Source organism: Malurus melanocephalus, unplaced genomic scaffold (genome assembly GCF_030028575.1).
Source record: "Malurus melanocephalus ecotype Western Australia unplaced genomic scaffold, MMel_1.1 scaffold_155, whole genome shotgun sequence".
Lineage (NCBI taxonomy): Eukaryota > Metazoa > Chordata > Aves > Passeriformes > Maluridae > Malurus > Malurus melanocephalus.
Window position 1 is genome coordinate 682,805 of NW_026623387.1, and position 15,735 is coordinate 698,539.

The following is a 15,735-nucleotide window of genomic DNA, read 5'->3' on the forward strand; positions in this document are numbered from 1 at the left end:
GTTTTAAGAAGGTTTTTTACATACTATTTTCACTTAAGGCAGTGCAAATTTCTCTGGAAATCTATGACAATCAATTAAGTAAATGAGAAAATAGAATGCTTGTAATTAAGATAATCAAGCTACATGAAATCTACCCTACTAGTGCTAATATCTGTATATCTTCAAGCTGCCTATTAATTAAACACMATGTAAGTGTTGCAATTAGACTCAGGCTGCTTTGGTGGAAACAAGAGAGATGAAAACACTTGGAGGGGTTTTACTGTATGTGAAACTCTCAGCTGGTTTAAAGCATCTCCTTATGGTTTGTAAGGTTTCTGTGTTGCTGCAGACACTCATGGCATGCCTGAGGACTGTTGCATACTTCAACAGCTTCTGAAACAGGTGACCCAAAGGAAATATATTTTGGTTTACAAAAGCTACTGTTCTTCTCAGGGATGTGATTATTTTCCCCTCCATTTCATGGTGAGTTTTGGATATGGACCTCTAAAGCCAGTGGAAAAAAGGGTAGCTATTTTTTTMTACATAGGAATCTGCAAAGGGAAGAATGGGGAGATAGGAATTTTTCTGACTAGTTCTTACAAGAAAATGGACTTTTTCCTACTTTGGTGGTTTTTTTGTTTTGTGTTTTTATTTTGATAGGAAGACCTTAAAGTTGCCCAGACCTTCCTGAGAGACTAAMCAGTACCTTAATAATATTTGTGTTGGGAGACAAACACTACATGAGACTAACTAGATAATGTGAGTGTGTTAGATTGTGATTCTTCATTTATTTTCTGATGCTTTGTCGGGGCAAAGGGATCTGTCAAGGTCAACATGTGTTTATGAGAGACTGGGGAGKACCCCTTCCCTCTGTATGGGTGACCCTGGTGGTCACGCAGCAACTTGAAACAAGTCTATTGTGGTTTTATGAGCTGCAGGTTTTGGGGCATTTCTCCTTTTCTCCTGTGTGTAGCTTTTGATGGCTGCAAGCACACGTTAAAACACCATGMAAGTGGCAGAAGAGCCACTCTGAGGGAGTCAGAAAGCTTTGCCACTTAGAATAGCCAAACTTGGGTCTCAATGGCTGGGGATGGCAAAGCAGCTGAATAGCACAGGATGAACTCATCTGCTATTTTGCCATGGCTGCATTAATATTAYGCCTTTGGCTTCAGATGAAGTAGAACACCTGATCCATGTGGACATCAGCTTGGTGAAGTTGTTGCACAAATAATGAAAAAAGTAGTATTTTGGGGTTTTTTTTCAATTATTTTTTTTAAATCTGCTTTTACAGCGCAATATTCTTCCTCATGACAAATGAGCCGATTCACTGACATTGTGTATTCAGGTAACACCATTTATGTTTCTAGAAAGAAGTGAAGAAGACAACTTACAGGACACCTTCAATTTTTCACTTGTTTGGTTTTTTTTGGTTTTTTTTTTTATTATTTGACATGGATACAAAAAAAATAGTATCTTGATTAGCAGCTTTGCTGGCAATCCCACAAAACTGGAAATAATACATTAATCTAAAAGAATGCACTCCTACAGACACTATAGATAAAACAATATATACAATTTAGACAAATAAATACAGCCAGTCATATATAATGATACACCTAAAGTTCGGTTACTGTTGACAAGCTTTTCTAGTTAATTACACTCTTCATTTACAAATTGCCATTACCATCTACATTATAACGACAAAAAAATCCTCAAAATTGATGCTTAACATTATTATTAGGAAATGTGAAAAATCAACTTTGAGACTTCTGTTTAAAAACTCTCATGGTTTTAGCAAAATAAAAAAAGAAAAAAATGCTTTTGTGGAAAAATTCCTCCTAAAGAGAGGCACTTCCCCCCAGCTGCTTCACTCAATGTGCTTTGTTCATGTACATTTTGGAATCAAAATATGACAGTTACACTTTTGAAGTGACTAGAAGCCAGCATGTTTAACCAAGTTGTCATTTGTCCCATGCCTAAATGAAACAAAATGACCTTTAAATAATGTAAATATTTTTTTTGATTTAAGGAAGTCTGTTGAAAACTGGTTTCTTATCAGGAGCCCACATGGCACAAATACAACTGAGTGGAAGGGACAACTGTCCCTATGAGTAGATGTATTGTTACCTTTCTATATCCAGGTTCCAATACTAAAATTTCTGCTCAAAGAGAAAATAATAAACCTAAGTGTAACGAGCTAGTGAAGTCTAATACCAGAAAATTAATAGAAGTAGAAAATTAGGCTTTTGTTGTGTTTTTTTTTAAATTCACTTGACAGCAAAAGAAAAAGTCTCTTGTACATTCAAAAGTTAGGGCACACATGCTTAAGGCTCTTGAAACACTGGACAAATATAATGCCTCACTCAGCTCCATGCATAACAGAATGCTACATAGCAAGCAGACTTACACATATATACAGCTGAATACAGAAGAAAATGCCTTAGAAATATGTACATCAGTTTCAAGATGAGCATTTACATTTCTGTTGAAGGTCTATCTATTTATAAATGGCAGGAAATATATTTTTTCAGATACTATTTTCAAGGTGTACCTTGTAATTATTAATGCAGTCTACTTGTACTAGGAGAAATTCAAGGCTACCATGCTGCTTGAGCCCTGAGGTATCTGGATTGGGAGCCCTGCTGTCCTCCTGGTTACTAACCAAAGGCCACAGAAGTATCAGCAGAAATAAGGCAACCAAATCCATTTGCTTGTGATTCAGAACCCCCAAATTACTGCACAGTGCAGAGGGATAGTAGAAGTGATTGCAGCCTGTGAGTTCAAACCATTACAAGCTGTGTCTCTGGTAGGATGGTACCTGTGCTGTCTGATTTACCCAAGGGCTGGGGATGAATTCTACCCTCATTTCCATTCAAAACCAAGCATATTGTGGGACTTATATAAGGAAATCTCAAATTCACCCAATCAGCGTGTTGTATATTCACTTAYGCAATTAGTGCAGTTGTATGTTGGGAGTTCTGAGTTTGATAGGACAGAGCAACTTTAACATGGACTAGATCAACTAGGGAATCATAATTACACTGCAACAAATTTGGCATTTTTATAAAAATTATAGGGTTTTGTTTTGCGTCGTATTATTTATGAAGGGTACACAAGCTGCTGCTAACAGTAACTCCTGGGCTGTCTGTTGTGGAGCTTCACTTTTAAATCTCAAATGTTTTTCCTTGAGAAGGCTCCTGCTAGTGACTTAAAGGCCAGATACACTTTACCTTATTTGCATATAGTTTTTTTTGAAAGGATACTGCTGCATCTGTGAACAAGACTAACAATTTGCCATGAAACTCCAAACTGTTTAGGGGATCACATCTTCATTTCTCTGTTACTGTTTAAAGTGCTGTGTACACCTATGGCAAAATAAGGTCTAAGTTTTCCTGTTTCCTTATTCAGTTATTTCTGACAATTTTTTAAACATCCTGAATAACAYACAGACTTAACAGTTTTGCATGTGTTGCACATAATGCCAGCTGCAATGAGTGAGACTGTGTGTGCTGAGGACAGCATGAGTAATCTACAGCTAATAATATACTTGGTGAGTTTTGGGGTTTTGTAACTTGTGTGTGAGTTTTTCATTCCAAGTTATTTGCTGAGCATTATAATATTTCACCTCTTTGTTATAAGGCGGTGCTGAATAGAAATGGCCTTAATTTATTGAAGAGTTTGCGTGACGTTTCGTAAACATTCATATTCAAAACACACACAAGCACATTATGAAACTTGAATAAATCTTGTGTAYTGGATTTCTGTTGCTTGTCCAGGGGATCTACTGAGTGGGATCTCTGTATGTGTTGACTGTGATGAGTAAACCAAGAGCTTTAAAAGTTTTTTTAAAAAGCTGAGAACCTGGGGGGTTTTAAGTATTTCTTTAAAAGCCCACTATTTGRCTATGAAATTTATACTTAACTGTTATGTATTCTTGCCCAATCAAGAGAAAATTGATTGAATTCTTTCATTGGACTATATTCTTTTCTACACCATTAGACTCTTGTTCCTATATGCACTGCAGCAAAAAGTAAAGCTTACCCGTAAAAAGCTGCTTTTGTTTTACTTTTTTTTTTAGGTAAATAGTGCACTGACTGATGTTGAAGAAATATGCTGCTTATTGATACTTGCAGCATTTAGTATCATTATATATTGCTATTCAAGATGTTTAACAGAGAATCCATTGATACTAGTGACAGACATTGCCTTGCTTTGAAATTAAGATATTAATGCTTTTCTCATATATTTTTAAGATAGTTTTTCATACCTCTCCCCATCTTATTTTGCCTACAGCTTCTACTTAATTTGTAAATTGYGTTACATATTTTATTTAACTATTGTAGGAAGTGTAAAAAACGGGTTATTCTGAAATAATTCAAAGAAAACACCATTTGGTGAATGAAAATGTATTTCAGTGTGTGGGTTGGTTTCTAAGGCCAATGAAACTCTGATGTTCTTACCTGTCTAAATTCTGCTATTACACCATTAGTAAGCTATTTGGGACTTGCACACATTGTACTATAAAATACACGCCAGAGTAGGTATATACGCTCAGTGCAAATGTATGCTGCCTAAATTTATTAGGCTCTAAATAGAGACTGTTGTAGGGTGTCAAAAGAAGAACACTTTTGTGTATTAGTAGTTCTTCATTTCTCAGGGCCTGAGTCTTATCTCAGAGGCTGGGGTGTGAGTTGTTAAGCAGCTCAAATTAGTTTATTACTGTCCTTTTACACACAGATGCAAGAACTGATATGTGCAATAGATGATAATATACAAAATCCGAGATTTCACTCTAGATTCTTTCAGTTGGCATAATGTCCTTATGAAAAAGAGCCTGAAGTTTGTAAACCAGTAGTCAAAGCGAGAATGAAAAATCAGTCATTAAAAATCCTCTCACAGTTAATATCCCACAGTTTAACCTGTAAATCAGCAGATCACTTTGTCAAAAAATAACCAAACTCAACCAAAATTTTTAAAAAAGGTATTTACATCTGTAAAAATTTTAACATCTAAGATGTTTCTTGCTGGTCATATCATTCCAAATTCTGTGCATTTCTTCTGGTGTTATCTGGTGCACAGTGATCACTCTGCGGTACCTGCACAAGCTGTAGGCCATTTTCCAGTGATTGAAGCCACTGTTTTGGAAGGGGTGAATGCCCAGTTTCCGAAGGCATAGTCCAACGTACACATCTTCAAGATGAAGAAGTCTGGTATGAAGGGAGGTTTTGTAAATCATTTCTGCTACATCAGCTGAAAAAATGTAGCCAGTGCCTGAACAGAAGGGAGGGTAATTGCTGTCGGGATACAAATCTCTGGGCATGTACCACTTGCTGCGAACATCTCGTATTGGTCCTCCGTTTATAACATAGCCAGTGAAGTACCTTCTCCTTGGCTTGGTGTTAGGTTTGAGCAGCTTATAAATAAGATTGTCCATATTTACAAAAATATCACTGTCTGTTTTCATAACGTACTTTGCTTTTGAACAAAATGTTGCTACCCACCTCATCCCCATCAATGTTTTCAGAGTGAGGTTATGGTAAGAGTCAATAAAATCCTCCACAATAATGTCATGAAAAATTTGGCTTTCTTGCTCTACCATTTGATTTAACACAGGATCTGAATTTTTTCCAAGAAGAAATATTGTGGCGATTTTAATTCCTTTAAAGTTGTTTTCATCTCCCCACGTTTCTCGAATGGCTTGCCTTGCATCAAACTCTTTATGAGTTGTACTGATAAGAATGACCAAGAATGGGGCGCTCTTCTCACATTTGTTGGGCTCATTGATAAGGAAGTCAAAGGAATGTGGATTTATAGGTCGAGTTCTTATGTTGCCRAAGGAAACGTTTTTTCTGGCTATGGATATACTACTGACCTGTCTGTGGCCTGTGTAGGAAGAAGTAGGACGAGTTATACTTAAGTACCAAAGAGCGCTTGCCCAACAAACTACTGTCAAAATGTATAAGCATGAGACCTTTGAAGCCATTGTTCCTCTAGCTCTTCTATTCCATGTGATGAATAAATAGCCTTTGTTCCATGAGTGCACCTGTGTCCTGGAGAGGCAGCATATTATTAATGGAACTTGAAAGTTCGATATAGGAAAGTAACTCTGTAATCATTCATGGATCTCAAATAGGAGCTATTAACCCTGATGATACTCAGCTTTTCTTCTTTTACTAGCAGCGGCTTCCATTTCTTGGAATTTTCTGTTATTTCTGAAAAATATGAAGAAAAAATTTCCATTGCAAGATCATAAAAGCCTAGGGTAAGAAGAATGAGCTTATATATGGTTGGCCATTATTAAGCCAAGTGTCTTAATGCATTTCTCAGATATTCCTTTTTTTCTCATGAAGTAYGAAAATACAAGGTAGTATACTGGAATAGAGCAGTGTAACTGAAGTAATGCTTTTATGATTGGTAGTTTCTCCCAAATGGTTTTATATGAAAAAAGTTAAGCATGCATAGCATGTTGACTATTTAGATAATTTTAAAGGTATATTAAAATAATTTTATGATTTTCTAGCATTTTTTTGCTTTCTAGCATTTCTTCTGGACAATCTCTCACAATGTGCTATGGAGCATTTTAAAATTATTTAAAGAATGAAAACCAGTGTATTTTATTCTAGGATCAACAGCATGTGTACCAGCTATGTGCATGAATACCTACAAAACTGATTTGGTCTAAATCYTAATGTCTGGCCAGCTATAAAGAACATGCTTAAGTGGAAATCAGACAAAATGGAACTGATTAGGAAAAGTACAGAAGAGAGAGATACGTATGCTGTCTTACCCATGTAAAGATCAGGGCTCGAGTAGACTCCATAAAAGTCTAAAAATAAATTAACACAGTTCAGTTATTCTTATGGACTTCCTTCCTCTCCCCCCMACCAGTCTTTTCATGAACAAACATMATGGGTGTACCACATAAGATAAATCACGATGGCAGCCTGTTAACAGTGGCACTTTGCTGGCTGGTGTGCAGAGATTTGTCTGCCTGGACAGGGTTCCTGTGCTGGCAGCCCCATCCTGTGCTGTTCCAGCCTTGCCTCCAGCATTGGGAGTTTCGAGACTTTCCTGGATTGAGGGAATGTGCCAGCCCTGAATCTTCCTTTGCTTTTAGCAAGTTTGCTGGGAACCAGTTGTGTTTATCATCATTTTGTGGAAATGAGACAAGCTGCCTCAAGCTTGGCAGCTCAGTGCTGACTCCTCTAAGGCACATCAGTGGCTGGAGAGTGCCTGTAGGCTCCACCCTCCTGGGTTTTACTATTGCGTCACTTCAGAGCTAAAGAATAGTAGAAGCATGCAAAAGAGGAGTTTTTTGCAAAAGTCTCTGAAATATTTAACATTTCTTTTGGGTAGAGCAAAATATGTATTCAGATAAAAAGATAGAAGTCCTGTTTTAGAAATGTCCTTTCTGATTTCACACTCTCTGACACATTGCAGTCAGACCCCCTCTAGGCAGGCCATTAGAGTGAAAGGACTGTTAGCTATCCTGTGTCATTTTTTCATGCTGAGGTTTAAGAACAGCAGAGAAGCAATCTGAACATTTGCTAAATCTATACAGACTGTAACCTCYGTATAAATTCTTATAGCTAACACCATCCTGCTAGTCTTCATTAAATGCTYTTCCCTTCCACAAAATAGGGTAATGTGAATTTTTTGCCTGTTTCAGAGCTTCATCACATTCAATTGGTTTTGCCTTATAACTGGGAGAATTCGATGATTGGATTGGTGGTCTCTTTCATTACTTGTCACAGGACTCAGGGTTTTTAATCTTTTCCCACCAAGCAGTACCATCAAATATTTGGGAGCAGTGCCTTTAAGTGTGATCTGTAATTGCTCCACAGGGCTGCAGAACACAATGATGTTGGCAGGGCAGGCATATGTATGTCCTTGTAAATAAATACAGGTGTGGTAAATAAATGCACAGATGCTACTGTAATGTCTAGAGAGGGGATGTATCCTGCTGTAACGATCGGCTGTGATACAGTTCTGAGAAAGGCAAAACCCATCCAWGATCTGGTAGAYTGGTTTTGTTTCTGGCTTTGTGGTGAAGCTCTGCTAATGCTCCCACTGGAAATGCCAGTGAGAAAAATCACCAAGTGCAAAATGCCGTGATACAATCAAGACACAGGAGTRTAAAGTCTAGAAAACTGTTAATAAAGAAAGATGGCAATCACAGATTGGACATGTAGAGCAAGAGCTGTGTAGGTCAGTGTGTTTAATCAATTCCAGCATTAAAGTCTTGCAAGTGCCATATTTTGCATGCAATGTATTATTTTAGAAAACAATATGTTGCATTAKCTAAAAGTGTATGATGTTGTACATCTTTTCTTTCATAAGGGTAGGTGCATTAGTTACCATGAGCAGATATCTGAGAGAAAGGAAAAATTGTAACCAATGTTTCTTAAAAACTGCAAAATTACATAAAATACCTTTTCAGTCCAGCAGTGTCATGGCTGTGATATCCAATCTTTTGTGCCTTGAAAGGGTTAGAAGCCTTACTCCATTTTGAACAAAGATTTCAAGCTTTTGTAGGGAATTCTTTTTCTCAGTTATGAAATTTATAGATAACTGTGCGAGATGAATGTTTCATATAAACAAGATTATATTTTTCTTTTGCATAGTTGGTGGGGTTTCTTTGTTTTGCTTTTTGTGTTTTTGGGGTTTTTTTTTTGTTGGTTATTGTTTACTTTGCCTTTTTAAAAGGAAGATATGATCAGAATTACAACTGAAAGCTCTTCAATGCCCATGTTAGCAGTTTGCCCAGAAGTTGTTCAGAATATTTTAACCTCATTGTAGTAAATAGTTCAAAAGTTGCCTTCAATATTTACGTGTGTAACAAATTTATATATTGTATTYTAGTCTTGATAATGGATTCAGTATATCATCACTGTAAGGATGACTTTTTCCAGTTGTGCCGTGATGATCTTGAATTTAATGTTGGAATTTGAAGACCTTCTGACCAGGAGAATGTGGRATGGCCACAGGGAGAGTGGAGGGCTTTAATCAACATTGGATTTTGTCTGTTGGAATAGCGTATATCCCATTTGGGGACATTTACACAGGCAAAGGATGGTGTTTCCTCCTTTACTTTCTTTASAGTGAAAGAACGCTTTCTAGCAGGCCAGTAGCAGTGTTTAAGCTCTTGGATCCTTGTATTTAAAATCCTTTWAATTCAATCTGTCCCATTTTCTAACCTGATTGTCATACTATAAGTAATAAAGGCTCAAACATTGAGGATAGATAATTGTAAAAAGCAAATGTTTGGCATCATGCTTCTGTACTGTGACACAAAGTCATACAGTTAATTGCACTATTCCCAGCTCATGCTGTGCAAGCCAGAGAAGCCACCCAGTCRGAGCACAGAAAGCTGTGCTCTGTAACTTCTGTAAGTAATTGTCTTGATGAAGACTGTATTTGCAGCAAACCTTTTATGAGCTGACTGCACATCAAGAATAATCCTCCAGATAATGAGCACATTTGAGAGTCTTGTTAACTGTTCATGGGCAATTTTCAGGCAGATGCCGAATGAGTTCAGCAAACGTTACTTATCAGTGGCAATATTTTGCCAATATTTTGGACTGCTGCTGTCTCTGCTGAGAGGCTGTTGATCTTTCTTTCAAGAAAGCCTGTCCTACGTGCAGTTGCATTAAGGTGTCTAGATCAGTGGATGCCTGTGGTAGAAGCACAGCTCTTGAAGCCTGGCTGATTGTGATAATTGCAATCCATCCCATGTCACTGCTGCTGAGGGAGATGCTGAATGCAGGCACTCAGGATGCTGAGGCCTGGGGATTGCCCTGGTGAGAAGCTGAGGGAGATCACAGCTGACACCCAGGCGTCTGTCAGGCAGAGCACAACTGAGTCAAATTAACACTGTGCATCTCTGCYGAAATGTACCTATTCCTTTCCCTGGAAAAAAGAGGGAATGCAGCTGCTAAATTATTTAGTAAATGTAATAAACACTTCTCATTTTTCCCAAAAAGACTTTTTTGTAAGTTTTCTATGATCATGGCTTTCATCTGTCTATATAGACCAAGATGCTGAAATGTCTTCACCGTTTATGAAGTCCTTAAATTACCTAAGGARAAGTCTGTGATTATTACTGAATCTTGTTGAGAAGATAATTAGACTGAACATTAAGAATGCATCTACATGAGAATCTGGGGATGTGTTATGTTCTAGGCTGTATGTTTTCATAGTAATTTGTGGAGGAAATTCTGGACAGATGGCACAGGTGATTTAACAGGAGATTGCAACYGCATTTCTGGGAATTTCATTTAAGGTTTCTTAAATATTCTGAATGCTTTTTCTGCCTGGAGGTAATGGATCTGAAACCAAATCAGTGCTGCAAAGAAAGACCTCTCCCTCTATAACCTTGTGAAAAGGGGATGTAACAGATGCCAAAGCCACAGTCTTGGGCTGAAGGGAGGAAAGTACAAGCATTCATTTCAGGTGAATGTTTTTTATCAAAATAAGTTCTTCTGTTTAGAGGACTCATAGTTGTCATATGTTAAAAGAGGCTGGTTTCCCTTCTTTCAAAGACAATGTTGATAAATATTTTCTGATCATTCCTTTTTCACAGATATATTGATGATAGGCTTTACCCTTGGCAGCACCTGAATGTGAAAGCAAGTATTCTGCACAAGTGCAAATTTCATGCTAAAGTTCTCTTTTCATGAATGCTGAGTTGCAGATAACTTTTATTGTAGTTCATCATTAAATTGAAAAAATTATYTCTGGAAATAAATGTCATATTGATAAATTTTTTTTCAATATTTACTACCTAAGCTTTATGTAAAAAAGAGGTAAGAATGTACTGTCTATTGGGAATTTTACCAAAGGCTTCTATAGGGAAAATGAAAGTTACAGAATTTTCAGCAAATGTGCCTGAGCTACTGAAACTTCCCTAATCTTTAAAGAGCTACTGCAGTCTTTCAAGAGTTAAAAGTTAAGTGTACATGAAAGTMAATTTGCCTGAGTGACTTTTCTGTATTTTCCACTTTAGATCTTTTTCAGTGAATGTATCTCTATARAAATGAGATTTTCTGTTGTTTTTCAAGAAGTGCTGAGACAACCCACATAAAACAACTAAACTGCGTTTTCATTGCTTTTTTTTCTCATGTTTAAGAACAAATTATGCAGTATGTTTTCTCAGAAAAATAATTTGCAAGTTAAAAAGTAAACACTTTCCACCATGACTAAGCTGTGAAGGGCAGTTTTCAATTCCAGACTGTGAAATTGTTGAAAGAAATATTTAGGAATATTTTGATTAGCAAGACCACCAGATTTACCATGACTGAGGGGAATGGGATACATTACTTGTTAGGAAATGTGAACTTGGCATGAAGGACCATTTCTTGGTTGACAATGTATAGAGGTTGGATCTCAGTGTTGGGTTAAGCAGCTTTTCTCTCTGGCTTGGTTTATACATTWGGAGCATTAGAGCTATAAATTCCCCTCTAAATTTTGCAGCTAGGAAGTATTTTTCATTCTGGAATATCTTCCCTACTTCCTCTGAGCTAACAAGAAAAAAAAGAAGTATGATTTTGTAAAATCTGGTATTCACTTGTTGTTGAAATGGGGTTTTATCCCATTTGGCACATGTCAGCTTTACATTTTCAGTAGCCCTCTTACTGTTTTGATCATATTTTAAAACCAAGTTTCTCTGTCACAAACATACAACGACTATGAGCACCTGGTCACCATKGGCATCACACACATTATTCCATGTGGAAGATGAAAGGACAGACCAGACAGACCCAAGGACTGTCTGTACATTTACAGATAAGTTGGACAGGTTTCTAAAGTTTTGGCAAATCAGCTATGCTTGGTCAGATACTAATCTAGAATGGTTTTAAGCTAGATTTTACTCAATTCAAAGTGATACTAGAACTTGAGACATGCTGGTCAGGTGTTCTGTCTTGCTGTAATGCTGATTGCAAGTGATTTACCTGGAGYAAGTGCATGAGAGTTTTGCTGTTATCTTTAGTAGAAGGCATATATCATTTGCACTAACTAAAAGGGAGAGAAAAKAAATTAAAAGCATAAAATGAAAGAGCAGAATATTTTAAAGCAGAAATCTCACTATTTTCTCTTTTTTTTTCTTTTCTTTTAAGTCACTCATGACGTGTCAAGGGTCAAATCTGTGCATTTTTCCCCATGAATRCTTTTCAGAAAGAAATTTAAAAAACATTTTGTGACTTCATGTTGTGCTAGCTCATTTGTGATTACATCAATCATGTCCCATTACATTAGTAATGTGTGAATTGCATCTCAGTATGGTTATAAACTGATACAAATAACGYATTTTATTTTGGGTTACTATAGCCACGACTTATTTTTTCAGCTATTGTGCTGTGTCCTGTGTCCTTGCTGTGAAATTTCACAGCAAGGYTCCTTAGCTCATGTCACCACCGAATTGTTTACATCTAGTAAAAGTTTAGGACAAGAAAAAAAGGATAGAAGCTTTCAGTTAAAAAAAAAAAAAAAACCACAGGGAAAACCTTTAGAACTGCTTTARTATAGAATCTTTATTACTCATGAAACAATTGTACGTAATTTATTAATGGAGTCCATATCTTAAATTACCCTCAAGAAACAGTGTTTGAAATCAAGGGTACTGCTGTTTTTGTCTTAACCTTCTTAARTTTCAGTATTATATTTCCTTTATATTCTGAGTGATGCCTGTGAAACTGTGGTCTGGGTTATGACACCAAGAATAGGTGACAGTGGCCTTGATTATGTAAATGCCTATCCTTGTGGCACTGCTATCCTCAATTGATCTTTGTCAAAAAAGGAGCAATAACAGTTACATGAAGACTGGAACACCTGAAATTATAGTGTCTGCGGTGATGATAACTCATCAAACTGGATAGTGAATCTACTTCCCATAATTCACATGCTATTGGGGGCACTGACAGAAAAATGCAAATAATACAAGCTTTTGAATTTACTGTGAAAAGTCCTAAAAGAGTTTTGACCCTGCCCATTAAGGTATCAGTCATGATGCTTGAGGAACTTGGCTTTTAACCTCATCAAAACTGGGGATGCTTCAGACTGCAAACAGCTATATAATATATATTGTTATGGCCTCTTATTGGCAGACAGTGACAGGAAGGATTCTGCAATATCTCAGGCATATCTGTACAGTACCCSTATTTATTGTAATTGTTATGCATCTTTACATGTGATTGTTGGAGAGATGCTTCTTTTAAAGACAGAAAAGTAGATTGAATTCATGTTATCTTCCCATTTCTTCCACAGCAATGAGGCTAGACAATTTTGAATTAGTGAATTTAGTTGATTATATAATAGCATAGTTGCAGCTTTTTTGCTTAGGTATTATCAGATACCCAAGGAAAGTGTTGGATACTGTGACACTGTGTCTTTTTCTTTCTTTTCCCTTGAAATATTCTTCATGTTGAGGAGGTCCCAGAACCTTGACCTGTCCATGCACAAACAGATTGCAGTACAGTTTTTTTCATGTTTGCATTACAGTAATTGATGTGAAGCTATATTGTGAAGAATTTGTCCCCTTGAGCTGTTAATAAGTCAAGCTTCAGGTTTCTAATTCCCATTGYGAAGTTGTGATAAACTGAACACTGGCTGTTGCATTTAAAATTGCCTGTCTATCACAGAACTATAACTTAAAAAACCTTGCAACCAAGCAAATTACTTTTGTCTTCAACTTGGAAGATAYAGTGCACACTTCAGCCAGATGACTTATTCTCAGATATATGAAAAACACTTCCTAGACAAACACTTYTTTTGTTTTTATTTTTTTCTTTTTGGCAATTGGTTATTTGGGCTCTCCTGGTCAAGGCTTTCTGAAAGCATTGCCTTAAATGTGGCAGAGACAAGCAGTTTTGGCTCTCCCAGGCAGGTGATGGTTGCCCGCTGCTGCCTGTGCCCCCTCGCCTGCAGCTGCTCACTGTTCCTGGGGCTCCCTCCCTCCCTCCCACACTGCTGCAGCTGCCACCCTGAGCACCTGCACTTCTGCCTGGGCTTCCCTTGCACAGGAGGGATAGTTCTGCTGGGAAAGTGGGACTTGCCTGCTCTTTGACTGARAAGAAGTGGAATTACTGCCTTGGACATTTGCCTTCGATTCCTGGAGTGGYACTTTTCCATAGAAGTGAAGTGTTGTGGCCACCAGCCAGTGTAGGTGCACACAGGCTCACTGACGTCAGTGCAGCTCAGGGCCAGCACTTCTGGCTCTTAGCTATATATAATGAAGAAACATGTTTCTTTCCATTTTGTCATAGCTAAATGATAGATGGGGTTTTCCTCAAACTTATATGAAAACCTACTTTTATTGCGAATTGCACAAGAAAAATTTCAGCTGCAGAAGAGAGGGCATTTTTTTTTTGCAATGCTATCAACATTTGAGAGCAAGGTAGTGTCAGACTCTGTCAGCTAGCACATATGGAGCATTTCACAGGCATGACCCCAGATTATTTGTCAGCATTTAGTTTTCTGAAGCTTGCAGTTGAATAGATGGTTGGGCAATCTTACACTTAAACATTCACTCAACACCAGAGGCCATGATTTAAAAATGGGCTCGTAATAACTGGAGATTCTTTTTTATTAATCAAATAAAAGAGCACATGCTGTAGTTATTTGGTAAATATCTATCCTGGTGAATCCACAGGAGTAAAACTGTCCTTATTCTTCTATATTTCAAAAGTAAAGAAAATTGTGTCCTCAGCTAAAATACAAGTTTGAAAAATACTGTTTGGGATCATAAATGACTTACTGTCTCCTTAACTGAACTGAAAACTCATTCTTGGTTATCAGCTATGCCTACCTAGTCTACCCTCTTGCCCAAAAAAGTTTCTTAATTTTTTAATATATTTTCCTTATGAAAATTGTGAAAACTGTRTGTTAATCTCAGTGAAAAACTTGGGTGTCTCTGGAGAAAGAAATCAGTTAACAGCTTGTCCATTTGTGCTCMGATCAGAATTTAACCTGACTCCTATGAGAATTGTTAAAAGCAAAAATTGAGGAAGTCTTCTTGCAGTGTTATTGATGAACATTTTGTAAGAATTTCTTTGCTAACAACGCTTATCTCCCAGTTGGGCAGAATATGGCTGATAATCTCAGGTATCTGATAAAGCAGCAGGAAAAATTGCATTGTGGTAAAGAGTCAAACTGAGTTCTGGTTTCAACTTACTTTTATCCCTCTAGGTCACTAGAGATGTCCTTCATGTATACTTTTAAAGCTTTCACAAGGGAGCATAAATTTCAAATCCCAAATATCTGTTTGAGTAGTCAGGAATATTAACTGATTTCTTACATCTTTTGTCTGCGAGCACTATTATTTAGGGGGATTTGCAGTGGCTGGTAAGTAGGAAAATAGCTAAGCAACTTCTTCCTAATGTTTGTGCATATGTGTTTGTCTTTCACTAAATGTAAGTGGGGCCATTTCTGTGGGCTCATTATGCAGATGGCACATTTTGCTTTCTCTTCTTCTTAATGTGACTAGGGAAGTGTAASCAGAACTTCTCAGAATAATTGGCAATTCTCCAGATGGCTTCTCCACCTGTAATTGCATTGTCTGTAGTGGGCTGATGTGGGTATAAATGTAGACTCATTTGTCCATATTGAAGGATTTCTCTAAACAAAGGCAAAGAACTGTTTTACATCCTTATGCAAAGGATGAGCTTGAGTATACTCAGAGTTGAAAAGCAGGGAAAAGTCTCAGTCCTCCATTTGACTCTTACTGAAACTCTGCTGTGGCACAGGTAAAGTGTGTGATTA

The 15,735-nt window shown here is 37.2% G+C and overlaps 1 protein-coding gene across 1 annotated transcript; it reads right to left on the minus strand.

Annotated features, from left to right (window-relative positions):
• Positions 1–1,394: 1,394 nt before the first annotated feature.
• On the minus strand, positions 1,395–6,916 carry B3GALT1 (beta-1,3-galactosyltransferase 1). Its single transcript, XM_057371726.1, has 2 exons — positions 6,767–6,916; positions 1,395–6,191 (listed from the first exon to the last, which is right to left on the minus strand). The coding sequence occupies exon 2, from the start codon at positions 5,960–5,962 to the stop codon at positions 4,982–4,984; it is 981 nt and encodes a 326-aa protein (XP_057227709.1). The 5' UTR covers positions 5,963–6,191; positions 6,767–6,916; the 3' UTR covers positions 1,395–4,981.
• Between the last annotated feature and the right edge of the window lie 8,819 nt (positions 6,917–15,735).